The 26,550-nt window shown below is 51.0% G+C and overlaps 8 protein-coding genes across 8 annotated transcripts; 4 read left to right on the top strand and 4 right to left on the bottom strand.

The window, feature by feature from the left end:
* Positions 1–897: 897 nt before the first annotated feature.
* On the bottom strand, positions 898–2,655 carry TGAM01_v204128 (hypothetical protein; the record flags this gene model as incomplete). The annotated part of the gene is made up of 1 exon (XM_018800682.1): positions 898–2,655. The coding sequence occupies one exon, from the start codon at positions 2,653–2,655 to the stop codon at positions 898–900; it is 1,758 nt and encodes a 585-aa protein (XP_018666147.1).
* A 769-nt stretch (positions 2,656–3,424) lies between these two features.
* On the top strand, positions 3,425–4,262 carry TGAM01_v204127 (hypothetical protein; the record flags this gene model as incomplete). Its single annotated transcript, XM_018800681.1, has 2 exons — positions 3,425–4,097; positions 4,159–4,262. 2 exons carry the CDS (start codon positions 3,425–3,427, stop codon positions 4,260–4,262), a joined length of 777 nt encoding a protein of 258 aa, XP_018666146.1.
* Positions 4,263–4,550: 288 nt separating this feature from the next.
* Positions 4,551–6,054, bottom strand: TGAM01_v204126 (hypothetical protein; the record flags this gene model as incomplete). Its single annotated transcript, XM_018800680.1, has 3 exons — positions 4,551–5,520; positions 5,577–5,790; positions 5,847–6,054. The coding sequence occupies 3 exons, from the start codon at positions 6,052–6,054 to the stop codon at positions 4,551–4,553; spliced, it is 1,392 nt and encodes a 463-aa protein (XP_018666145.1).
* A 298-nt stretch (positions 6,055–6,352) lies between these two features.
* Positions 6,353–7,026, top strand: TGAM01_v204125 (hypothetical protein; the record flags this gene model as incomplete). The annotated part of the gene is made up of 2 exons (XM_018800679.2): positions 6,353–6,355; positions 6,409–7,026. 2 exons carry the CDS (start codon positions 6,353–6,355, stop codon positions 7,024–7,026), a joined length of 621 nt encoding a protein of 206 aa, XP_018666144.1.
* Positions 7,027–15,768: 8,742 nt separating this feature from the next.
* Positions 15,769–17,585, bottom strand: TGAM01_v204124 (hypothetical protein; the record flags this gene model as incomplete). Its single annotated transcript, XM_018800676.1, has 5 exons — positions 15,769–15,959; positions 16,015–16,104; positions 16,164–17,166; positions 17,289–17,375; positions 17,505–17,585. The coding sequence occupies 5 exons, from the start codon at positions 17,583–17,585 to the stop codon at positions 15,769–15,771; spliced, it is 1,452 nt and encodes a 483-aa protein (XP_018666141.1).
* A 1,692-nt stretch (positions 17,586–19,277) lies between these two features.
* On the top strand, positions 19,278–20,426 carry TGAM01_v204123 (hypothetical protein; the record flags this gene model as incomplete). The annotated part of the gene is made up of 1 exon (XM_018800675.1): positions 19,278–20,426. The coding sequence occupies one exon, from the start codon at positions 19,278–19,280 to the stop codon at positions 20,424–20,426; it is 1,149 nt and encodes a 382-aa protein (XP_018666140.1).
* A 734-nt stretch (positions 20,427–21,160) lies between these two features.
* Positions 21,161–22,622, top strand: TGAM01_v204122 (glycerol-3-phosphate dehydrogenase (NAD+); the record flags this gene model as incomplete). The annotated part of the gene is made up of 2 exons (XM_018800674.2): positions 21,161–21,336; positions 21,401–22,622. 2 exons carry the CDS (start codon positions 21,161–21,163, stop codon positions 22,620–22,622), a joined length of 1,398 nt encoding a protein of 465 aa, XP_018666139.2.
* A 2,139-nt stretch (positions 22,623–24,761) lies between these two features.
* On the bottom strand, positions 24,762–25,604 carry TGAM01_v204121 (hypothetical protein; the record flags this gene model as incomplete). The annotated part of the gene is made up of 1 exon (XM_018800673.1): positions 24,762–25,604. The coding sequence occupies one exon, from the start codon at positions 25,602–25,604 to the stop codon at positions 24,762–24,764; it is 843 nt and encodes a 280-aa protein (XP_018666138.1).
* Between the last annotated feature and the right edge of the window lie 946 nt (positions 25,605–26,550).

The raw sequence follows: 26,550 nt of genomic DNA, 5'->3' as shown, positions 1-26,550 counted from the left end.
TTCAATTGCTTCTGAGATTCTTTTGAGATTCTTTTCTTTCTTCTTTTTATAATTGCTTTTCCTTCTTTTAAAAATCAGGCGGGTACTAGGATGGATGGATAAGGTATTTGGTATCGAAAAGGGCTCAGGCTGCTAGGTATTTGCAGTTTTTAATTCAGGGGCACTTTAAAAATGGCTATTTGCGGACAGATGGAAGCGGGGTATTTCTCTTTCCGGTTTATTAGTTTAGTATCTCAAAAGTAATACCAGCACCAAGGTGCATTAGCAAATGGTTATTGAATTGAACTACAAGCATGAAGCTTATTATATTTCTGATTATTCTCCCTTAATGTCAAGTACAATCCGCATGAACCTTTCTATCTATCCTTTTACAGCAACGACAGTAATCAAGGGTAACTAAGAATTCGGCAAAATGGAAATAATGAGATAGAGACAATGTCATATTTATTCCATCGAGTTGGAAAATCTCAAATTCTCCTTTTCGCATACTAAATGCCCTTAATTCTAAAAATCCCAATGACTTCAAACCATTCCAACCCATAGCATTTCCCTAGTATTACGCCACCAAACAAACCCATCAATAATAAGAAAGAAATCAATCAATCCTGCGCTATTGCCTTCTTCATATATAATGAAAAGAGATCAAACAAAGGCTTCAATAAAAGCTTCAGATATGCTATAGAGGAAATAAAAGGCTCAATTAGCTTTAGAAAATACTATTCCTTTTGGAATTGTCTTCTCCAACTGTGGGTAGAGAATACTGAAACTGGTATTTGTAAGATAATGCCCGAATAAACGCTTCTCCAGATACACGCCTCTCTCTGTTTCTAATTTCAGCACTCTCGCCTTTTAAACATCAAGAAAAAGTTTCAAGGGGGCAGCGGGGTATAAAACAGTTCATTGCAGCCCCCCAAGTACGCCAAATGCAGATGAAAGAGCACCAGCGCCTGGCCATAGACTCCGGCCACGCAAATTTTCGTCGCCATCTTCCGTCACGACAAAATATTCGTTTTGTCCGTTCCCGCCGAGATCTTCTTCCTCGGCTTCGTAGCCGTCGTTGTCCATCATCCCGGGGCCGTCGTCATAATCTTCTGCGGCAAAGGCTTCGCTGACGCTCTTGTACTGCCTGCGGACGGCGGGCCATGAGAGTGTGCCTTGCTTCAGAGAAAGTCCCTGACTATGGGTGTTCTTTGAAGAGCCACCATTCCGTTTAACTGGCTTGCCCTTTCTCTCGGGATGGCCATGGCTGTGGCCCTGGGTGCCTAGCCTTGATAATGCTCTCCGTTTATTCCTCGAGTTTTTGAAAAAATTTCGTACGAGACTAGGTGGAATGTTTTCTTCCGGCTCCCACGTCCTCTTTTGATCTGGTGGCCAGTCGCCCTCCCAGCTCACTTTGAAATATCTTACCAAGCCAATGCCATCGACTTCGTAATATTCCACATCTTCTATCCTCTCCACCACCCAGCCGTTGTCCTCTTGGGCCTCACCCTTGGCACCTTCGTCGTCAGACCTGGGTCTCTTCTTTGATTGCTCCAGCTTCTGGTCTACTTTGGCGCCTTCACCAAGGCTGATTATAGGGTTCTGTATCTCTGCCTGTTTCTGTGCTGCCTGTACTGTCTGTACCACAGATGGGGCAGATGACGATGGAGGCAGGTATAAAGGCTGTTTACCCCAATTGCTCTCGTCAACAGACAAAGCCACTGGAGGTAAGCTGTGCTTATTAGTCGCCAATGTCTGCACCCCGCCATCAGCGGAAACAAGAGTCTTAATCCTTGCGAATTCTGGGTTAGGCGATGCCGATGGCTGTTTCTGCTTCGCCGGGTTGCTACCAGCAGTATGAACAAGGCTTGCTTGTGGAGCACCACGCACGGGATGCGCGAGATTTCTGGTTGCAAGAGGATCGTTTTCGTCTCCCACCACATGAATACCCTCCTCGGGCTCAGGCAGAAAGCCATGCAAGCTCTGAAACTGCTCCTCGGCAATCTGCCGCGAGGGGCTCGCATCGTCTTCCGACAACCACTCGAAATCCGCCAGCCTGGACTTTTGGGGAGTCGACAGGCTGATAACGCCCTTCTTGTGCCGTAGCTTCGTCGGTGTCGGCGTCTCAGTTACGGGCTCTGCCACCACGGCAGACTTTATCTGGCTATGAGCGGGTGGCCGTCCTCTCTTCTTCTTCTTCTGCGGCGCCTCCAGGCCCGACTTGAGCTCGTTCCGCAGCTTCTCCTTCTCGTCGTCCACCTCCTGTTCCAGCTTTGCCTCAAACTCCTCCAACGTCCGCGGAGACACGTATTCCAGGACCTGCATTGCGGGAACCACCATGCTCGCGGCTCGCAGATCGCGCCACCCGATCAAATAGGCCATTCGCTTCGGCAGCGGCTTGCCATTCGGCGCTGGCCCAGGAGAAGGCAGCAGGACACGCTCGAGAATGTACGCTGTAGAATCGCCTGCGGGGAGCAAGGAGATTGGCCGCAACGGCGGACCGCTGCCAGGCACATAGTCTGCAGGCTTCGAGAAGAGAGGCACGGCGATTCGCGATCTCGAGGGCTGGCCTTGGTGTGAAGGGTTCGGTTTGCGCTTTGGATCGGCAGCGTGCGAGAGCGGCTCCAGTCCCTTGCCAGCCAGGCGGCGATCCAAGAATTCCGGATCGAAAAACATCATGAAAGGACGCTGCAGAAGGAGAAGCAGGCTCTCGGGCAGCCAGCGCGCCTATTCATTGTCTGAGTCTGCTGGTCGGTGAGAGCCTCTCGTCGAGGCGGCTGGAGCTCGGCGTGTCGTGTGCGATGTTTGTATGAAGCGTGAAATTGCGTTAAAGTGCCGATGATAAGGCGACGGCGACAAAAGGCAGACGCGACGTCAGTTGGACAAACGTGAATGACTAAGCAGTAACAGCGTCGCCGATATGAGAGTCTATTCGCACAGCTGTCTTTGACTCTTCGTCAACATCAGAGGTAGGGGATAGCAATTACCCTGCATCCTGTCTCAGTGAGCGACAAGGAACGTAACCCTGTAGCCTCAATCCTTCACTCGCTACAGCTTGGCGCGTGAGATGTAGGCTGCGACTATCAATTGCTCGGTGACATTATAGAAGCTCGTAACAAGCATCAACAGCATGGGCTGCTGTGCTGTAGAGGGGCTAGCACCGCCTGTAGCCTTACAGCCTGCCCCAGCCCACTATAGCTCAGCGCTCCGAGGTGGGGGCCACAAGCATACCCGGGCCGACCTCCACCAAGCATGGGTTGAAACTCTGCACATCCAATCTCAAAACCTCAAAATCAAACCCTTGCAGCAGCTGGAGAAAAAAAAAAAAGAGCAAGCCGTCATCGCCTGCGGCACAACACAACGCACCGATTCGGCCATCACCATCCTAGCCTGTCGAATCCTTTCAATTGGCCCTGGCCGCCTGCTTCCAAATACTCTCACGACCATGTCATCCTCGCTCAAGTCGCTATGCCTGCGCATCCCCGCAGCGCCCGCCAGCCTCGTGCGATGCGGTCCTAAAGCTTCATTCTCGCCGCTGGCGCAATCGCCTCTATGCGCTCAGCCTCGCGTGCCCTTGTCCGCAACGACCTTTTCCCGCGCCAACCACAGCCTGGCCGGCTCCAGCCCTTCGCGGCCGTCCATCGCCAGCCTCGTCGCAAAGACTCGAAGCTCCCCCACATCGTCATCATCGTCATCCTCGGTCCTGCGTCTGCGTCTCCAGCCCTACTCCAGCACGGCCTCAGCCTCAGCCGACGCCTCTGCGCCGGCCCTCGACTGGGACTCCTTCTTCAAGCTGCGCCTTCGCCGCCGTCGCATCCAGCTTCTCTTCTCCGTGGCCACGGGCCTGCTGGGCGGCGCGGTCGGCACCGTCGTTTTAGCCGAGGGCTTTGCCGAGCCGCTGGTTGCGCAGGTTCCGCTGGATCCCTTCTTCACGCTGGGCATCATGACCATGGCGTGCGCCGGCATGGGCTGGCTGGTCGGACCGACGCTCGGCAACCAGGTGTTTTACATCATCAACCGGCGCTTCAAGACGCAGATGCTGCAGAAGGAGGGCGAGTTCTTTGCCCGTGTCAAGCGGCACCGCGCCGACCCTACAAATTCGAGCGCAGGCAACCCAGGTACGCGAATACAAGATAAGATGACTCCCAAGTTGATAATGTCTAACACTTTCTTTCTTAGTTCCCGATTTCTACGGCGAAAAGATCCAGAGCGTTGCCGGATATCGAAGGTGGCTGAAGGACCAGCGAGCGTTTAACAAGAAGAAGTCGGCATCCTTTGTTTAAAACACAGAGGTACAAAATCATAACAACAAACTCGGCAAAGGAATCAATGGATATGTGCAATGATTAGCAGATCATACGGTGCGTGAAAAATAACTCGCTTTCTCATCCTTCTTAACTTTGAAAGCATGCTTTGGGGCGGCGGAAAAATCCGGTGGACGAAAAACAAAAAAGAGCCCTTTCCCTTTTTGTTGGGACTGTGGCCGTGTAGGATGTACTTTGTACGTGTATTATGTATAATGAGAAAACTCTCTTGTTCGCAATTGATGCTCTATATCTTATGCCTCATGGCTATATAAATGGTAAACTCGGATCAACCGTCTCCTTCCATGCCTTCAAGCCGCCCAAAATATCTCCAACAAAGCGCTCCCCATTGCGGTCCACCCCCAGGTCTTTCAGCTTCTTGGCCGCAATCTGTGAATCGTTGCCCACGCGACAGACAATGTATATCGGCGAATCGGGGGCGACGTCTGCCGGTATCAAGTCCGTCAAATCCGACCCTTGCCCGCGGTGAGCTGTGAACCGGCTTATGGGAACGTTGATCGACCCCTTGATGTTGCATACTCCAAAATGCTCCTTTTCTCTTACGTCGAGGAGTAAGTGGCTCCTGTGCTCCTGTGATATGCGCTCATACTCGGCAACGGATATACGTTCCTCAGGCTGAAGCAGCTTGACGGGCTGGTTGACGCCGCAAAACTGGACATAGTCCATTGACGTCTTGAGCTCATTAAGCGTCAAAGCCGTGCCATCTCCAGAACAGGCAAAACATTCCTTTCTCTTGCCCCTCATCCTCACTGTCCTAAACGGCACATCGCCCATGGCACTGAAAAGCAGCAAGCCAACCTGTTTGACTTCTTCTACATCTCCATTTATTAGACCATTCTTCAGATGATCTCCCTTCACAATCAACTTGATCGCCTCAAGTGCTTGCAACACGCCCATAGTCCCCACAACGGGTCCTATGATGCCTCCCTCTCCGCATCCAACGACGCTCTCCGGGGGAGGTGGCTTCGGGAAGACGCAGCGATAGCAGGGGCCTTTTCCAGGGGGGTTGTTGAGTACAATGAGCTGGCCGGAAGTCTGAAAAGCAGAAGCTGAGACGAGCGGCTTGGAAAGAAGGACGCAGATGTCAGAGATGAGATATCGCGAGGTGGGATGGTCAGTGCAGTCGAGGACGAGGTCGTACTGCGAGACGATTTCCTCGGCATTCTGCGGCGTGAGATGAGTGGCGTGAGCGTTATAAGTAATGGTTGGATTCAGCCTGTCAAGCAATGTCAGTAAAACCAGTATTTTTTAGTAGGAAAGGAGCATTCTCACCCTTTGAGATACGCCACTGCGCTATCAACCTTCATCATACCAACCCTGCTCGTCGCATGCGCAACCTGTCTATGAAGATTCGATACTTCCACAGCATCTCCATCCACAAGTCCCAGCGTCCCAACGCCAGCGCCGGCGAGATATGCCGCTGCGGGACAGCCCAAGCCGCCGGCGCCGACGAGAAGGACCTTGGCATGCTTTACATGGAGCTGACCTGAGAACACCAAATTAGCTGTAATTCATTGCGTTAAATAAAGACAAAAAGAATACCTTGTAACCCGAAATTAGGCACAATCATCTGCCTGCTATACCTCTGATAGTCATGCTCCTCCAGCGGCCACTTCCACTCTTCATCGTCGAGCTTCTTCTCGCTCTCAGCGCAACTCAGCTTTTCCTCCGCAGCTAGCCGCGCGCGCAAGTCTGCCAGCTCAGCCTCTCTCTGCGCAATCTCCTTTCTGAGATGCTCTATCTTGTCCATTTCTTTTCGCCAAAAAAAAAAAACCAACGGCACTCTATATTCTTCGAAGCAGAACAAAACAAACGGACAAGGTGTAAAAGTAAAGTTTATATCAGGGCTGTTCCGCCTTACAACTTTCATCTAAGCCAACTCCGGCAGAAATTTACCCCACCCACACCGTCGGTCAAAGCTTCCACTCCACTCTTCACCGAGCGCAAAAAGCGTCTCCACCAAAACTTTTTATATCCATCCTCCATTTCATCATCACCAGCTTCTCTCCAAAACAACCAAGATCACTCGCATGTGACACTCTTTCAAAATGGTAAAAACAACCCATATCTCTCTCTACAATCTAAGCTAACTTTCAATGGCCAGGCCCCCCAAAAACCATCCGCCACCGCCCTCCGCCACGCCCGCATCACAAACTCCATCCACCCCCTCGCCCCCCAAAAGACGTTTCGCGAAAACGCCTCGACCAGCGACTCCTTCCTCTCCTCCAAGCGCGACAAGCGCACCATCAAGCACTCGTCCTTTGTCTCCCGCGTCGCATCCACCACGTCCGCGCGCGTCTCCAAAAAGGCGCTCAAGCGCGGCGGGCGCAGCAAGAAGTCAACCACCTTAAGCTCCCTCGACAGCCTGGCCGATGCGCTGCCCGAATTGGCCGCCGGCGAGGGCGCCGCGGAGATTCTGGCGGGCAAGATTAGACACCAGAGCTTAAGGAGCAAAAAGGGCGCGCTGAAGAGGAAGGAGAGGCTGCTAAAGGGCGAGATGCAGAGGTTTGGTGTGAGCATGGCGCAGTTGTCGAGTATGCCTGCGCAGCCGCAGAATGGCGTCCAGTTGGCTGAAAAGGCTGCAACCTCAACTTCAGCTTCTTCAAACATATCAGCATCAGCGTCGGCGCCGGCACCGGTGGTATCAAATCGATGGGCGGCGCTGAGGGGGTACATTTCAGCGACGATGGAGCAGAACCCGGCGTTTGTGAATAAGGAGTAACTATCTATAGAGGACAAATGGTGGGTGCACATGGGTCAGTCATAAAACCAGATGGCCATATTTTGGTGACATATTGGATGGTGGCGGGCATAATTGATCCACGTTCAACTGGGCGACTGATTTACAGCATAGAAACATCAAGGCGTTTGGAGTTTATACACCGGAATTCAAAGTTTGGGAAATCATCAGTTTATTGGTCAATACTCGAAAATTCAATGCTCATAAAACAAAATTGCTATGCTTAAAACAAAGGCCGACCCTTTCCCTTCCTGAAATGTTTAGTAAAGAAAAAGAAAAGTCGGCCTCAGCCCTTGACAAAAGCTATCAAAGGCTTCAAAAGCCCATGTCCTGTAACACCATGCCCTCTTCCCTCTTTGAAGCCGTCATGGTCATATCTCGTTAGAAAAGATAGATTTAAAAAAAACAAAACAGGAAAAAAGAAAAGAAGAAAACTTTGGTATCGTTCCACCTCGCTCTGTTTCGTCTCATCTCGTCGCTAACCACAACACAACTCTTTCTGGCGTACAAGCATCAAGCTCCCGCAAATAAATATCTTTTCGCTTTCTCTCCTCGGAGACCTGCTGGTATGCTCCTCCGCTTCCGCATTATCATACCCATATGTGTGCATCCAACTCCAAAACATGCAAGAGTGTTTTCATCGAAAAAAAGGACTCAAGACTAGGCCCGCTATAGAAAGCGAAATCTCAGTTGGCGTAAAGGAGTAAAGGAAAATAATAAAATAAACAAAGAAAGGCAAAAATAGTGAAATCAAAAAACGCGGTATTAATCTAGGCGGCCAGATAGGCCGTCGCTCTTTGGTATGATTTTGTGCAGGCACCAGCCGAAAAACTATTCCAAGGATGCTCTGAGACCTCGGTCCTTGATGGGCGTGGCGTTGGCGGGTCGCTGGGCATTGCCCCGAGTCCGCTTCACACCTTTATTGTGGGCAAACTTTAACTCGAGCCAGGTAGGTTTGTTGGGATCACGAGGCGGCTGGACAATTCGGCGCATTCGGCGGATCGGGCTCGGAGTGCTCTGAGGGCTCGAGTTCGAGCTCAATCTCTGAGAGCTTTTGGGACTCTTTGAACTCTTTGGACTCGTCGGACTCGTGTAACCTTTTGAAGAAGACTTTCCAGACGAAGTAGAGCGGTTGGATGATGCTGGAGACGGCAATTGTCCTTTACCAGCAGCGGCTCTCGCTCTTGTCATAGGCCGTCCAGGTTGCGAAGGTTGCGAGGCCACACTCGAGCTGTCTTCTGTTGAGTCACCTTCGCTTGAGTCTTCACTTGAGCCATCCGTGTCTGGAACATCAGGTATGGCAGGCAGCTCCTTCGATTGAGGTCGTTTGGCCGTTTGCTCCTTGGTTTCCTCGTCGCATTCCTTTTCAGACTGGTGCATAAGTTTCTCAAAATCTTCCCAAGAGCCGAAGCGAGCAGCTTTCTATTCAATTCGCGGCGGTGTCTTGGTGGAAGCAAAGGGACTCGCACTTCTCCTTATAGCTCTGTTAGCCATCGTATATCAAAGATAGCAATGGGGGGGAAACTCACGACCGGCGGCGCTCTCCCTCCTTGCGCAGATTCTCAATAATACGGAGCATCTCCTTGCGGCCACCGTTACTATCGACCATTTTTCCAGCCATGCTCATGGAGACCTTTTCGCGAGCATTAGCCGCCAAGAGGCGCTTGACGAGCAAGTGTCGCATCAAGAGACAGACAAAGACGCCGCAGTCGCTGCCGTTCTCCTGCTGCGGTGAGTCCTCCAAGTTGACAAAGCGAATGGGCCGCTGGACAATCTCGCTCAGCTTTCGCGTGGCCAGGTTTGCTTCGGCATAGTTGGCTCCGCCGAGCGAGTCGTAGTGGAAGGCGATGCCGTCGAGGACCGACACGAGCAGCAGCGACCAGTGGCTGCCGCCTTCGGCCATGGCCACATTGCGGTTGTCGTTGATGGGCAGAAAGACGTGGGTGACCTTGTTGAAGTCAGGCAGCGCAGATCGCACATGGCGCATATCGGGCTCCTTCATGAGCAGAAACGTCATGCTCGGGCGCAGCAGGATGATGCGGGCCTGGGGGAATCGCGGCAGCGTCTCGTGCTCGAGATACTCCTCCCAAAAGGCGATGTTGTTGTCGGTCAGCCAGTCATTCTTGAGCGACTTCATGTCTTCGATGGTGAGCAGCACATCGTAGTAGCTGAGGAAGGGCTTTTCGGGCGAGAGCTGCCGATCGTCGTCAATGACGTGATGTTAGCACTACTGCTGTAGCCTGTGTGTACATGGTGTGTATGTGCGTATAAATACGTAGGAAAAAACTGGTGGAGTCGTAGGGGAAAAAAACTAGTATAAGTTGAAATCAAATTGGAAAAGTGAAGCCGTACAGAATCGCCAAAATGGCGGGCCATGCGCTGTCGGAAAGGCATCCTGGCGCTGTGTTTGCGTTTCTTCCTCTTCTTGTGCGAATCGTCGCGCGGCGTCGACTGGCGATTAGATTCCGACTCGGACGAGCTGGTGCTGGTGCTGGTGCTGTCGCTAGAGCTGGAGCTGTGGCGACTTCGATAGACAAAAGACAAGCCCGTAAAACGACTGCTGTAGAGTGGAAAGAGAGGATAGAATCAAACGGTCAGGAATCAAAGAGCTCTGTTGGCAAAAGGACAGAGAAGACAAGACGGCGACGAAGATGGTGGAATGTAATGAGAAGAGAGAAAAAACCTTGGTAGAAAAAGTTTAGGTGTAGCGGCAGTAGGAGGTGCAGTAATAGTGCAGTGAAAAGTGTAGTGGCAGCGGCAGTGTTAGCGGTAATAGCGTTTATAGTGGCGCCAGAATGGGCTGCTGCCGAGAAGACGGGCATCGAAAACTTGAATTGCGGGGCGTGGGGTCCAGCCAGGCCCTGAAGTTTGAAAAGCAGGGCTGCTGGAGCGGATCTGAGGACAAACTCAGGGCTGCTGGAGCGGATCTGAGGACAAACTCAGAGCTGCTGTGAAACCCCCAACAGGTACAATAAGGCTGGTGATAGCAGATGACAATAGTAACAATAGTAGGGCGATGACAATAATGACGACAATGATGACAATAATAACAAGGCAATAGTCGATAAGAAAAGGCTTTCAAGTGGTAGCAAGTAAGCTCAGCGAGCGTGTGAGAGGGTTTGCATGTTCCTTATATGCTCCCGAACAGCAGCTTATGAAACACACTCATGTCCATAACCACGGCGGAAAAAACAACAGCAAATTGCGTGAATCGCGCAGCATCAGCTGAGCCGATACGCATCATCATGGCAATTTCCAACTTGACGTTGCCTTCTATTCTTTTCCATTGCCCCCTTCCCTCTAAAAAGCATCACAAACCGCCGTCGAAACCGAGCCCTGAGGCGTTTGGCTTTCAGTCACCAGCGCCGGAGGCACCGGCAGTGGCCGCGAGCTGCTTCGGGCAACGGTCAAGGTTTTTGCTGCACTTGATAAACGCCCGCCACTACGGGTGTTTAAGGGAATTGAAGAGGATGAGGCTGAGCCTAGCCAGCCATAGTAGGGGAATGGATAGGAACGACATCCGATGGAGAAAATGGGCGGGTGATTGGAAAGGTACAAGTAAATAAACGCTGCAACTCACCTCCAGTGGCCGGTGGGCGATGAAGACGCCGATGAAGACCTCGAGGGCATCGTGTAGAGCAGCGATGACGCTGATTCTGATTCGACAATCGTTTTCTTTTTCGCTTGCTTTCTCTTTATAATTCGACCTTGAATTTTCCCAACTCGAATCGATGAAAGTGTCCGTCTTGCCGACTCCTTGATATTTATCCCCAGTTAGGCACCAAAACCCCCCAAACGATACGTCTGAGCCGCTCTCTCCAAAATCTCCAAAACGCACTTCTCTCTCGATCCTCGATCCAGCCAATAATCAATCAACAACTCAACACATGAAAATAATAATATCCCCAAGAGATCGTCAAATCGCAGGACCAGCAAAACGCAAACTGGAGAACAAAGATTGATGCACGGTTACAACAACACAACAATCGCCCTTTTGCTCCCGGCGCACCCCCAAAGATATACCAACGCCAAAGAATTCCTGTGCCATCCAAATCGCTGATGTCAACCAAAACACGATCCCGCCCTTCTTACACGCTTCCATTTTCCCGTTTCTTATTCTTCTATCCAGGATTGCTACGCCGCCTTTTTGGTTCCCACCCTTGCTTGTTTTTTTTTCCTTTTAGTGTTCCCTGCTTTTACTGGATTGCTTCTCCCCCCTCAGTCAATTTCACATCCACAGGCTCTCTGTCCCTCTCCGCCTCTTCTCTCTCGCTCATCTTCCGTTTCAGCTACCCGCTGGCATGCACGTCACGTCACCTTTTTTGTCTCGGCAAACCGGGATACGGCAAGTATACGGCAGTACTTTATACCCAACGCCTCGGCATCATCCCCTTTTCTGCTTCATATCCCCCCTCTTCCTCCTTTTTTTCTTCTTCTTCTTCTCTTGATTCCATGCATGTGCCTGTTTCTTACAAGTCAGCATATCCATATCCATCCATTGCTTCGTATCCGACCTTCGGGGTGTAGTAAATGGCTGCCTTTCATCCACTCTCAACTCGCCCACTCCGCCAACTTCTCTTACAATCATACCGCACCCCCATATCGACAAAATGCGACCCCCAAATCACTTAAACAACCCACCCATGTCTCTCACCTCTCGCCGCCTCACATGCCACTCTTGCTTTCCCCGCAGTCCTGCATCTTACAAGTGCTCGCTGGCAAAATTCAAAACATCCCAGCCGTTTACTTACATGCTAACACACATATCTCCGTAGAATACGCCTAGCGTTTCCAAAGTCAATTATCAGCATCCTAAAGAAATCACTGGCTTCCTTTACCTTGAAGGGCCCCAAGACGACCCTCACGGGAAAGGAAGACAGAGGCTTGAAGGTGATGGAGTAGATATGCGTCAACCAAGGTAGGCCTAGAGGCAGATTCTCATAGACCACGCCAGCTGTTTTAGAGCTCATTTCTATATATTTTGTATCTAGATCTGACTTGGTTGACGCCTATCTTCACCATTTTTCCCTCAAGTCTGTGTCTTCCATTCCCGTTAGAACTTTGAGGCTGCTTAAAGCAAATGAAGCCACTAGAATCTTTCAAGCAGACAGCGACTTTATCTAACTATTAGCAATATTTTCTACTTGAACTTGAGCAGGCCTTCGCGATCCCTATCACGCCCAGGCGACCGGTGATGGTGATTACCTACATACAGCGACCAGGATACAAATCCCGGTAGCAGCGGCGCTCTCCTCTCACCGCCGGCTCTCCCTGTCATCCATGCTCGTTTCTTTTTTTTTTATTGCCCATTCTTGAGCCTCTTACTCTCATCCTCCAGCTCATGCTACATCCACTGATACATTTGATGCATTATTTTATGTAGCAAAACACCTCGTCTCAGACACGACATGCTGCTTCTTGGTTCTAGGCCTCCATCATGCAGCGCCGCATAATTGGTGGAGTGGGCACTTCAGACCGCACGGCCCAGTCATACGATGCATTATGCAGCCACATCACCTCAAATCGATTCGTTCGTCCTAACAAGATACGCACATGTCATACAATCAATTGTCACTGGCTATTCACGAATTGACAACGCACCCACGGTTGCATTCCTTCTACCCTTGCGTTGCTAGATACAATATGTCCTGCTACTGCCGAATGCACAACAACTTATAGCTATTTCAGCATACGCTGAACAAAACCCACTGCAGCCATCAAACAGCAGCTCCAAGGCTCAAACGTGCTCCGTGATATGTCTGGCTTTGCGACTTCAACAGCTCATTGAGCGAACCCGCCATCCCAATCCTAGCCTGCTTGCGCGTCTTTATGGCGTCCTTGACGGCTTGTAGATTTTTGTCAAACAATGCACCGTGTCTGCGAATTGCAGTCACCACTCTCCGGCCGTCGTACAAACACTGTTGCTGCATATACGCTACCGAGGCAATCCCGCCAGTATGGTATGCTTCCACGATATTAGAGGCGGCAGATTTCTTGCTCTCCAAGTGTAGCATCAGTTGCTATCATGCTGTCAGCCTTCCACATCACTGAACTGCCTATTTTGACCGCTACTTACTTTTACTGTGAGAGAAATCTGCCTATGGACTTGACTTTGACCAACTATTTCATCTGGCCGGATATCTTGAAGACCTCGCGGTGGTTCAGCACTCTGCAGAAAACTCTTTCTGATGTCATCATGAATGTGCTTTTCCGTGCTAGAGGTATGCTTTGGGCGAGGCTGCTGCTCGTCCAAACCGTGGAGCCATCTTGATGGGAGGTTTTGTTCGCTGCTTCCGAGAGTATCATCCGACTGCTGTCCATACAATCTATCCCCCGAGTCAGTCCTCAAAAAAGATGGACGCTGTACTACCACCGCTGGCCTTGTGTTCTCCATTATGAATGGATGCGGCTCAGTCATGGTAGGGCCGGCTTTTCTGGTAGGCGCAGCAACTCTTGTAACAACTGGGCTGCCCTTTTCAGAAATGCTAATCTGTCTCGAAAGTTTTCTTCTCTTGGGCTGAACACACTTGATGGGGGATTGCTCGATCTCATCATCACTGAGGTTGTTGATTGTGAGTGACATTTGATGGGGGTGCTCAGTTTGCTTTTGCCTTGAATGAGAAACGTCGTCTGTGCAGACATATCTTCGCTTGGGTTGAGCACGCTCGATGGGGAGTGGTTCGAGCTCATCACTGGCTTCGTTGATTGCGAGTGACATTTGCTGAAGGTATCGTTTTTGCTTTTGCTTAGAATCAGAAATGTCCTCTGTGAAGATCGGTTGCTTTTCCATCGCCTTGCTCTCATGATGAACAGGGCGCAAATCTGGAGAGACTTCTGCAGAATCGGCCTGGGCGATTTGCATAGGACTGCTCTCCAAAACATCGACGGTGGGCGAACCAAGCTGAACTACCTCTGCCTCAGGCTTGTTCTTCTTTACAAGCGTGACTTTGGGCTGTTTTCGTTTTGGAGCTTGTCTTCGAGGAGCCTTTTTGGTGCCGACAAATGGAGAGCTCAATGCCTTCGCAGATTCTTGCATGGCACTCACAATAGATCGCTTAGGAGGGGGGTTTTTCTTCCTCGATGCAGGCACATCAACAATCTCTTGCGTAAGAGGATCGAATTGGATAGGTTCCTTTGCCTTCTGTTGGGGTCTTTTATTCTTTGCAGAAACACGTGAAAATGGTTGGCTAAGAGTCTCCAACTTTGAATGCGTGACCGTGGTAGTGGAACGATCTTGGTCGGCACTGACACTCTTCGACTTTTTAGCCTTGGACTCAGCTGCCACCTTTGCCTGAGCTGGCGCCGTGGCTTTCTTCGGCGTGACATCGTATATGTCATCCATAGCTATGTGCTGTGATCTCAGATTTAGGGCGAGAGAGAGCTCTTCTGTCGGGTCGGTAGGTTCTAGTGCGTTAGATGGCGAATCACTACCCGACTGGCTGTCGGAAAAATCCCAAATGTCTTTTCGTGCGTCGCTCGTCAAGAACGGCGAACTGCGACGAACAGTAGACGCGGTTTCCGAGAAATCGATATGGGGTCCCGGAGTGAGGGAGGGCTCTTTGAGGGGCACAGTGTCAGGCAGGTTTGTATTCTTTGGATCCTGGCTAAGCAATTGTACAAACGCTTCATCGTCCGCGTCATCAAAATCCCAAAGCTCTTCTGATGGGCAGTCATCAGGAGGCGCTGGAGTACTCCGGCGAGTTACATTGGTGGAGCCGCCGTCTGACCATGCGAATGTGGCCGTGTTTGTGATGTCTTGAGTATCGTCGAAGAAAGAGTCTCCAGTGTTACGATCATCAGGAAAGCAGTCGCCTGCATTCGCCCGAGAGGGGGGCAGATTCTCTTTGTCATTCTTAGGTGAAGGATGAAGCTCTTCACCGGGTCGACTGGGAGTGACGTCTAGTTCGCTGAACTTGGTTGGTGCCCTTTGGACCCGGGCACGGGTGTTGGGTTTTGAACGAAGTTTGGGAACCATAGTGAGGAGTGCTATGTGAATGATGTGTGATTGAACAGAGATGGTGTCGACGAAGAACAGCCGAGAACGGATGATTTCTTGAACAGGGGGACGAGAACAGACAAATTCTTGAAATCAGGAGCGCGAACAAGTTTAGCCAGATGAATTGACAATGGTAAGAGGACAAAAATGCTCTTGACAGACGTAGTGGGCAGAGAGATTCTGGCAAGATCCAGTGAAAAGAGAGGCTAGTCAACGCAGTTGATAGGAGCAGAGATATCTACGCGAACGTCAAAGAACACAAAAGTCGCGGGAGAAGATGAACGCGACGAGCAGCACGGAGAGAAGAAAAAGAAGGAAGATAGAGAAGAAAAAAGAGGAGAGGAGATGAGAGAGGAGAGCTGGGGGGGAAAAAGTGATCTGCCGCTTGGGCAACAGTCGAGAGGGGGCGAGCACACAAGCGAGGGAAGGAGCACCTCGCAGCTGGCAAGTAGTCGCCCGCAAAGTCTGCACTCCTGAGGCACCAAGATTTGGCGTCTAGAACCAGCAATAGAGTGTGAAATGAAATTAATTGGATCCTAATTATGTATAAAAATGATATGGAACTAAGAAGCATCAAAATCATAGTAAATGCGTAGCGACATACCGCCCTAAATAATTGTGCCCAAGCTGTGAAGGGGCAACTCTCTCGCAAAGGCTAAAGAAGAAGAAGAAAAAGGCCTCAGAAAAGATGTACATCTTCGTAAACAGCACCCGTAAAAAAAAAACAATTACAGCAGGTTCTTCCAGCCAGCTTCGCGGCACTTCTTAACCAGCGACTTGACTTCCTGGGAACGTGCGCGGGTGGTGACCATGAGCGCATCGGGGGCATCGACAATGACGATGTCGTCCACTCCGAGACAGGTGATGAGGCGGCCGGAGACGGGAACGACGATTCCTCCAGCGGTTTGCTCAGATACGACTAAATAGTAAGATTAGTATAAAAGAGCGCCTAGAAATGAAATAGGGCATCTTACCAAGTCTTGGGTCGCCCAGCACGCGAGGCTTGTTAGACTCGGCGGGAAGCATCTCAGCCAGAGAAGAAAAGTCACCGACATCATCCCAACCTGATTAATACGAGTCAGCATAAACGATCCGCCTAGGTGAAAGATGCCGAGTTTCTTACCAAATGTCGCGGGAATCACGGCAACCTTGCCCTCGGCAGCCGCAGGTTCAGCAACGGCATTGTCGATGGGAATCTTCTCCAGCATAGGCCAAACCTCTTCCAAGGCGACCTTGCGAGCGGCCTCATCCTCCCACACATCGGAGATGTTCATCAGGCCCTCGTACAGAGAGGGGCAGTTCTCCTTCATCAGCTCCATGAGGAGAGAGGCCTTGGTGACGAACATACCCGCATTCCAGCGGTACTGACCAGTAGCGAGGTACTTGGCAGCAGTGTGGGCATCAGGCTTCTCCTTGAAGGAGCTGACGAGGCGCGAGTGGGGAGCCGACTTGAGGTTGAGGCGGTCGCCCAGTCGGATGTAACCAAAGCCAGTGGCAGGGTGAGACGGCGCGATACCGATTGTGACGAGGTAGCCCTCCTTTGCGACCTCGACAGCCTCGGCGACGGCACTCAGGAATGCATCCTCGCCGGAAATCATATGATCGGCGGCGAACGATCCAATGACAGCGTCGGGGTCGCGCTTAACGAGGATTGCGGCAGCCAAACCGATGGCGGCCATGGAATCCTTGGGGCCGGGTTCAGTGAAGAGGTTGGAGGCGGCCAAGTTGGGCAGCTGGCCCAGGATGCCCTCGGAGTGGGCAGGTCCGGCGACAACAGTCATACGCGAGGGGCCAGCCAGCGGGAGGAGTCGATCCCAGGTCGACTGCAGCAGACTATTGCCGCAGAGGTTGACATCGAGGAGGAACTTGGGGTGGTTCTCTCGAGAAAGGGGCCAGAGGCGGGTACCAGCACCGCCTGCGGGGATGACGACGTAGAAGCCGGGGATCTCGCGGTCATCAGTGTAAGGGAATGACTGGAGTGAGAGCTCGCGAGTTGGCGACGTGATGGAGATTTGCGAAGGAACAGTCTGCAGGGTGGAGGAGTGGCGAGGCAGGAAAGGCGAACGGGCGCGCTCACGGCCGACGCTGGGAGACAGGCCGCCTGGGCTGTTGCTGCGTCCTTGCTGCTAGAGGGCATCATGAGATGTTAGAATGGCTGACATGAGAGAATGCGTACTGCATTTACGCGACAGAATTGGAGAGCATAGGCTGCCCGTTACTGTACAATGCAGACGGGGTAATGGCGTACAGCAATGTTCTGGAGCATAATCTCCATGCTCTTGTTTGAGGATCGGAGATCCGAGCATTCTCTACGCAGCTCCGTCAATTCTTGGTTCTATACTCATTCGTCAGTCTCAGTCTCATCTCATCTCCGCAAGCGCATCCGAATAGTGAGCCCGAGATTGCCGTCGGCAAAATCGTAGCCCTCAGTCGGTCATTTTCACTTAAAAGAGTTGCCCCTTACCTGCTTCTCCATCGCGCCCATGATGCGCTCCAGCATCATCTCAACGCCCATCCTGGGCACATCGGATACAGGCGCAGCCATTGGTTCCGGAATCAACGATTAACAAGAATTGATGACAATAATTTAACGAGTGGATGGCAAGATGTAATTTCTGCCGTAAGTCTGAAGAATCCTAGGCACACGCAAACGCCCACGAGGCTAAAGGTAAGCGCAAAGTTGGCAAAAAGGGCGCAGCACAAAAAGGCTAAAACTCACTTTGATCTCAGACTTTTGTATTCATTCACGCAATAAGCATCGCAGGACGAAGTGTAAGAGAGAGAGAATGAAAAGAGGCGCAAACGCGAGAAATTACCGGCCTGAGCTTTTTTTTTTTTTCTCCCAATGGCAGTGACATTAAAAGAGGACACGACATCTACTCGTATTCCCATATTAATCTCATGTCCCAGTCTCCTTTTTCACCGAGCCCCAGTGTTTCCATCTGAGACACTTTGCCTAAAATGAGGCTAGCACCCTGGCTCAACGCATCCTGAGCCGCGCTTCGACCCAGCCGGCGTCGCAATGGGACGAAAGAATGGCCTTTTAGGGGACGTGCTAGGCCTCGAAAGGTGGACCGGATGGAAGCGCCGTGTGAGGCTGATGAGGACTACCCATTTGGGAGGCGCTGGCGCGTCTCATTCGCCTCTGGAGAGGGTCTTTTACAGGCGGTTCCATGCGCTGTTGGCGAATCTGTTTGGCACATGTTGGTGCTGTCTTGAATCAGCCATCATAGGGGGCGGGTCTCTGCTTTGAGGGATTGTGGACCGCAGGGAAAATTAGATTGTGGATGTGCCCTGTCGTTGCAAGGATGCAGCACGATGCTTGATTGACTACCTATTCGCTCTTCTAACACGCTATTGGTCATATCTTGATACAGCTTATGAAATGCGTTACGGCCAATCATGTGGTGTTTACGATGCTGTTGAATCAAGTCACGATTGTGGTTGTGGTTTACGTCTATTCAATGTTCTCGTATTTGATCCTTTGTCTGCAATAGGAAAGTCGAGCATCAACCACAACGTTGTTGTTTTTGGTCAGTAGAATGCACTGACAAATGCGATGCTACCTTCAATAAAAGGCATTGTCGAATTAGAAACATGCAGCTGAATTAGTTTCTGCAATGATACACTCACCGCAGCATTCGCCTCCGTACAGGCCAATTTAGGTCCCGATGCCATCTCACGGCCCGCCTCGCCTCACCTTGTCTTCGGCACCGCAAAAGCTTCGTAGGCGTATGTGACCTGTGCCTAGATTGCCCCATAATCCGATGCTTCAGCTCGCTTCCTTTATCAGATCCGAACGATCCATAAAAAGAAGAAGAATGCCGAGCGGAGAGATCAAAATCGAATCGTGTGCGGAGTTTCCCCCTTTGCTGGAGAAATGCTGTCATAGACCTTGTGATTATTCAGCCGGTGCAAGGTTGCGATAGGTCGGGCCATCGGTTTTCGCAACGAGGGTCCAGTCCGACGCTCCGCAGGCGTAGGAATTCCGCATCAGCTAGCTGCAGCTTAGAAGGAAGAAAAATAGAGAGCGGCAGTTAGTTATGCGTTGTGATTGATCTAGGCAGCGTTGCGAAGGATGTGGTGCGAAATGGCCCCTGGTCGCCGTTTCAAGCTGGTGTGTCTGCGTGGATAAATAGTAACCGATTGTGCCCATCCCCCGCGAATTCTTGAGACAGCACTTGATTTTGATTGTTTCCAGCGTGTCTCCAGCTTGTTTTCATCACATTTGCCCAGCATGAAGCGATCAGAATCTCCAGAACGGCCCTCAACCGCCGTGGCCGCGCTGGAAAAGGCCGAGGCCACCGAGCAGCACCCGGCAGACGGCTCGTATCCCCCCGTATCGTCGATTCCAGACATCTCGCCCAAGCGTCTCGCTCAAGCGGCCGAAGACGCACCCAAAGAATTTGCAGAGGCTGCCTCAACCATTCTATATCTGGCGTATGGCTCCAACATGTGCGCAGAGACCTTTTTAGGGATGCGCAAGATTCGGCCGATATCCCAGATCAACGTCTCCGTGCCGATTCTGCAGCTGACCTTCGACCTGCCCGGATTCCCCTACCGAGAGCCGTGCTTCGCGAATGTCGGATTCAGAAAACTCCCCAAAGAACCCAAGCTGCCCGATCCTCTTCACCCGCCCATCATTCCGCCCATCAGCCCGCCAAAGTCCGGGCAGGGATGGGACGGTGGCCTTATGGGAATCGTATACGAAGTGACACAGGAGGATTGGCGAAACATCATGAGAACCGAAGGCGGCGGCTCAGGCTATCAGGAAATTGAGGTCCCTTGTCTTCCACTGCCCGCAGATGTTGGCATCCCCGAGAAGCCGACTTTCCCAGACATTCCTAGACCGTTCCTCGCAAGAACGCTCTATTGTCCATATATCCCTCTCGCATCAGACAAGAACAAAAGCTGGTGGGCTCGGCTTGCTCTGGGCCCCCGAAGGCCAAGCCCCGACTATGCCCAGCCAAGTGCTCGATACCTAAAGCTCCTGAAAGACGGTGCAAGGGAACATGAGCTCCCTCAGGCATACCAAGACCACCTAGCCTCGCTCCAGCCCTATACAACCACCAGCATCAGGCAAAAACTTGGCCACGCCGTCTTCATCTTTGCTTGGGCACCGATGCTGATTGTCATGATGTCGATGACGAGGATTTTGGCAGACGAAACAGGCCGAGTTCCTCGATGGTGCGCGAGCATAATCTCAGGATCATTTGGCGTCATGTGGTACAGCTACGACAAGGTATTCAAGCTCATCTTTGGCGATGGCGAACGGACGATGGAGGAGGAAGAGAAGGCGAAGATGATGAGACGCAAGTCGTATTCGGGCGGCACAGATGAAGAAAAGGCGTCGTTGATGCAAGAAAATGAAGAGGAGGAGAAATAGGAGAAAGAAGAGAGGTGATAATAAGGGGCGGGCGTTTTTTGGAATTTAGACTTAGACCTCGACGTATTTCACTGGTGCTGACGCTGTCTCCGCACTACGTGGAGCAAAGGGCGGTTTACAAAGCAACTATGTATAGAATGGCCATTGAAATTTGATTTTGAATTGTATTTTCATGTTGGATCAACCGTATCACACAATAACACGTGCAGTTGGCGAGTTGTTGCATGGTTGTTTTCAGTTTACATACTCAATATGCAACGCAACAGTCCTCGGCCCAGGCACCATCAGAAATAATTATTTCTTCGCTTACCGTGCCTGCCAAGGCCAACAGCCTTTAATAATAACAATCTCAATCTTGTGATATCAGCAGACATCTACCTCAATAAATGAGTTAATATCGTCATCCAGCACTGGCATGTGAAAGTCCAATTCGACCCAGGGGTCGACGTTGCATGTGATTGCGCTGCATCCCTCGCATCTCGGCGAAAATACGCGGCTGGCGCATGCGATTTCCTGCCGCCCCAGCGGTTCATCGGTTGGGGGGATTTCCGCCCGATGCGGCAAGCGGTGAGGCCGTTTACCCCCGAACCTATGCGTCATTGCAGAGTGAGCTTGGCACACGAGCTGCAGGTGTTTTTTCTGTTCCCTGTTCTTGCAGCAAGGATAAATAAGACACGGCATACAAGATATATATGTAGCAGGCTCTCCTGTTTTTTTTTTTGCCCGGACTGTATATGCTTCGACTCTGCGGCTCTCGCGTCAATTTTTTTCTGCGGATTTCACAGCTTAATACCCTGCACCGTTACAGCAGCAGCAGCTACTCCCCCCTCAACACAACTGCGGGCAAGATGGCGTTCCTCGGCGGATACGAGAAGAAGCACAAGGTCACCATTGTGGGATCTGGTAACTGGTATGTGTCAGAGTCAATACCTGCGTCGATAAAATATTTCTAATGGGTTTTATTCATCACACAGGGGATCTACCATTGCAAAAATCGTTGCCGAAAACACACGAGCGAACAAGGATGTCTTCGAGGAGGACGTCCAGATGTGGGTGTTTGAGGAGGACGTCACCATCGCCAAAGACTCCAAGCACTACGATGAATCCATCGGCGATGCTCCTCAGAAGCTGACCCACGTCATCAACAAATACCACGAAAACGTCAAGTACCTGCCCGGCATCACCCTCCCCAGCAACATCATCGCCAACCCCTCCCTCGTGGACGCCGTCCAAGGCTCGTCGATTCTCATCTTCAACCTCCCCCACCAGTTCATCCGCAACGTCTGCGACCAGATCCGCGGCAAGATCCTGCCCTTTGCCCGCGGCATCAGCTGCATCAAGGGCGTCAACGTGTCCGACGACGGCGTCAGCCTGTTCAGCGAATGGATTGGCGACGGCCTCAACATCTACGTCGGCGCGCTGAGCGGGGCCAACATCGCCAGCGAGATTGCCGCGGAGAAGTGGTCCGAGACGACCATTGCCTACGACCCGCCGCCAATGGACAACAGCAGGGCGCCCACGCCGCGGTCCCAGAGCCCCGGCCTAACCATGACCGTCACGGAGCCTCCAGCCGACATGCAGCATCGTGATGCCAGGGGCCGCAAGTCCAAGACCAAGCTGACGCCCGTGCCCGCGGATTATCCCCCGCTCGACCACGCCTGCTTCCATTCGCTCTTCCACCGACCTTACTTCCACGTCGAGATGGTGTCTGACGTCGCTGGCGTATCCCTTGGCGGTGCGCTGAAGAACATTGTTGCCCTCGCTGCGGGCTTCGTTGACGGCCGCGGCTGGGGTGACAATGCCAAGGCCGCTGTTATGCGAATTGGCTTGATGGAAATGGTCAAGTTTGGCAAGGAGTTTTTTGGGGAGACCGTGCACACTGCGACGTTCACCGAGTCATCTGCCGGTGTTGCTGATTTGATCACCTCTTGCTCTGGAGGTCGAAACTTCCGATGCGCAAGGAAGGCTGTTGAAAAGGGCATTACCGTCGACGAGGTGGAGAAGCAGGATCTGAACGGCCAGAAGCTCCAGGGCACCAGCACGGCGTTTGAGGTCAACAGCTTTCTCAAGGCTCGTGGGCTAGAGAAGGACTACCCGCTGTTTACGGCAGTCAATGCCATTCTGCTGGGCCAGGCGAGCGTTGACGACATTCCCAGTCTAGTTTCCGACACTGAGCGAAAACAACCTCTTCCATAATGTGTTTATGAAGCGTGTCCACGAACATATGGTAAAAGAAATATAAAGAAATAAAATAAAAAAAAACAGCATGCAATGTCGGGCATAGCGATGAGGCGAGAAGAGACTGGGTGGGGGAGGCGTTTTAGGCTGAATGTCATGAACGGTAGATCTGCCTGGGCATTTTGTTTTTTACTTGTTGTTACAAATATTCTGATTGATGAGATGGTCTAATCTGATTTGTTCGAAGTGTTACTATCGCCTCTTTCTTGATTTAAGCCCTTGTGCTGCATTTGTCGTGAAAGGATCACCTGAGATGCGAGTATGTCATGGTGCTCTGTACCCTGGTAAGCTGATCGCCAGGACATGGTACGCGTACAAGTAAGAGGATCTACAGCGCAGGCCATTGTAACCTGTCGTTTCTCAGGTGGCATAGCGCATCTTCAGCCCGATTGGCTTAATGCGCAGCATTATTCATTATATCCACCTGAGATCAACATGAGCATGATAACAAGAAATTTGATTCAATAAAGAGCTGCAGTAGAAGTAGCCGTAGACATTTCTTGTAATTTATCATCTTTTTTGTGAATGCTTTCCATTTCATGTTAGACGGCTTCATAAGCAGGAAGCAAGAAGACGCTCTCCTCGAGTTCATATCGGGATCTCAGCTTTCGAATTGAGGTGCGAATACAAATTTCTCTAAAAACATCGATTAATCTTTTGAGGTCAATTGCTATCAAGAATGTATAACATGGCTCTTCGTCTCTTTTACGTTTGCACTTGGTTCGCAGAGAGCAGTTTTTATAACGAGAACAGTTTTGCAAGAGGTGGTCGTTATCTTCTCTTATTGCCAACGATCAGTGGATGTCTCAAACGACATAATCTCTAGTGTATTGAGCGCACCATTTTCTTATCCTAGGTAGTTCAACGTCTATAAATGTTGATTTATCTGTGCATTGGCCTTGAAGATCACTCATTCTCGCTAAATCGAGTGTCGGTCGGAGTATCAGCCTTGTTAGTTTAACGGTCCCATCCTCGATGTCGATCAATACCAACTACGTTTAAGCCATAACAGCAACAAAACATCTCACACTTAAAGTCACCAGACAACAAATGAATACTCTCACAAAACATTGACACAAAAACTCTCTTACGGATCCATTAACTCCTCATCATTCCCACTCGAAACAACTTTCCACAAACAAACCACCCATCCTCCATCGCCGATCAAACACCAACGCCCCCATGCACACATACAGCTCTCCATTTTGCCAAGAACTGCCTACATCAGCTAGGCACTATACAATAGCTTCAAAAAGGGTAAAGAATCGTCTTACAAGCCACGATGTGGCTTTTCCACCCCCCCGTTCTGTGGCCGTTTTTTTTTTCGGTAGCGGCAAGTGCCGATCCCTTCTTTTTTTTTCTCCGTGTGCGCGACGATCGACAAGGCTGGGATAGTCTCTTTGCATGGAGGGAAGAAGGCTAGACCTGCAGAATGACATACATGGTGGGCGTGTCGGGATGTGCATTTTCAACTTCACATCATCGGTTTGGTGATCAACTCGTGATGGTGGAGGGAGTTTTTAGGTACGGCTGTGGTGTTTATGTTGCTTTTGCCACCGATGAAGACATTGTGAATGGCGGAACTTACACCAACTGATGTTATTATCACCCCTCTGTCTCTATATCGCCAATTCTATTCTTCCAATTGAGAGAATTTGAAAACCGAAGAGGTCCGAGGAAGCCGGCTTCTTACACACACACAAGTGGCAACTACCGCCAATTATTCTATGGACTGCGTACATAGCAATGGTTACTTATGCCCGACTAAAGAGCTCATTATTCAAAAAGAAATCGATGTAAATGTTGTAAACTTTTTAATCGGTAGTAAGGGTAGTCTTGTAAGCAGGAGAATCTGCATCCGCGCTCTTGCATATGTAAGACTAAGGCACGCGAATAGCTTCACAGTGGCTTATACAATCACACACGGTAGGTTTCTACAAGCGCATAACTGGTCCGAAATATTGGAAATGTATTAAGGGTATATTCATGAATCTGAATCTGAAATATCATGCCAAAAACGCCATAGCCAACCGATGTAGGAATGTTCCCAGTTATTCTTCTTTCTACTATTATTTTCCCTTTCCCGCCTGCCAGTAGTCAGGCCGCTTCCACATCAACCGCCTGAGATTCCACCTGCTTCACCCACCGCACCGCAGACTCGCGCAGGTAATTCTCAATCAGCTCGCATCCGCAGTTGCCATGCTCCAGCAGCATGTTCTTCAGCACGATGCGCTCCGCTATCAGATCCTTGGCCATTTTCGTAAGCTGCTGGTTTTCCAACTCCAGGCTGTCGTGCTTCATGTTCAGCCTCTCCATGGCAACGCGCTGCCTGCCGCGGCACTTGTCCGCCGCGATGCGGTTCTTCTCGCGGATGCGCACGCGGCTGGCTTCCTGCTCCTCGACTGTCTTGGCCCGCCGAGGCCTCTTGGCGACGCCTCCCTCTTCGGACGAGTTTTTCCGTGTGCGTGTCTGCTTCTTGCTGGCGACGGGCTCCTTTAGCTGCAGTGCTGGTGGTGATAGTGAGGGGGCGGATGATGCTGATGATGCGGCAGATGAAGCAGCAGACATGAGGAGGTCGGATGTTGGGGTTGATACTGCTGACGGGCTATATTCACGGCCCAGTGCTGTCTGTTGGTTTGGGTAGTCCCATACTGAGGAGTTTAGAGAGCCTTCGTTTCCCGAAATAATGCTCTCGGTTGGGGGGTTTTGCACGTCGTCTTCCGGGTATTTGATGAAGTTTTCTGTTAGATCCCACTCCGACGGCTGCCAGGGCAGACCAGGCAAAAACACATCTGCGGGTTCTGGGCCTGAAGAGCCATGGCACAGGCCTGTCAAGGTGCCCTCCAGATCTGCAGGAGGGAACGGTAGCGAAAGATTGTCTGCATGGGCAAAGTCTGGACCGCATGCGATGAATGGGGAAGCTTCGGCAATGCTAGCCATGATGCCGTTCAAAAGATTTATCTGACTTCTTGAAGAGAAGACGGTAGTAATGATATGATATGATACAGTACGAAGTTTGCAGTATTGTAGGTAGTATACAAAGCTTGTCTGGCTTGTGATGCAGAAAATTTTCAAAAAGTCATAAGAGAGCCGCGGTGTATAGATCGTCAAAAAGAAAAGATGCGCTTCGTGAATAAGGCGGAAACGTCATTGCTAAATATACGGCCGATAACCAGATCGCCGCGCACATGGAGGGGCTTCTGAAGCGGATTGCCGCAACAGAAGGTGATGGTGAGATGTTACCCCTGGCACCGTTGGGTTAGCACATGAGAGTTAGCGCGCCGGGACCATGTCTCGGACTGCTGAAGCCTCTTGGACAGGAAGTCAGGCAGGGTGCACAAGGTTCAAACTAGGAAATAGATCTGAGCATTGCTGGTCACTGCATGCAGCAGAGTATCCATAGCATCAAGCGGGTGGCTCTTGTGGGGTCGCATATTCGACTGATGGCGTCGGCGGAGCCTCTGTTGCTTTGTACTTGTACGGATACCACCAGCATGTTTGCTCTCGGTATCATCCACACCACCCTTCGAATGGTTGCGGCCCCCCGTTCCGAGTGGAGCCCATCTCTTCCTAGGCTAATAAGATATTAGATTGGCGCCTGGCAAGCAGCGTTGAGAAGTCAACTCCGCGATGGCACCCCCTAGCAGGGCTTCAACACCAGCTTGCGGCTCCTAGGCTGAGAAATAGAGGCCGGTGATATGCTTCGTAGAGGGGCGACGGTTGACTGTTCAAAAGAGTTCAGCAAGAATCTGTGTCTAAAGACAAGTGACTCGTCATTTCTCATGGGAGGAAAACCCCAGTCGGACGATTCAAATGTGTGCTCCAAGAGATCGAACGTGTCATGACTTTGGGCCCTCGGTTGGCAACTTCGAACCACACAGCTTGA

This window comes from Trichoderma gamsii (genome assembly GCF_001481775.2).
Source record: "Trichoderma gamsii strain T6085 chromosome Unknown Scaffold_11.2, whole genome shotgun sequence".
NCBI classification, from domain to species: domain Eukaryota; kingdom Fungi; phylum Ascomycota; class Sordariomycetes; order Hypocreales; family Hypocreaceae; genus Trichoderma; species Trichoderma gamsii.
This window is presented reverse-complemented; position numbering and strand designations above follow the sequence as displayed.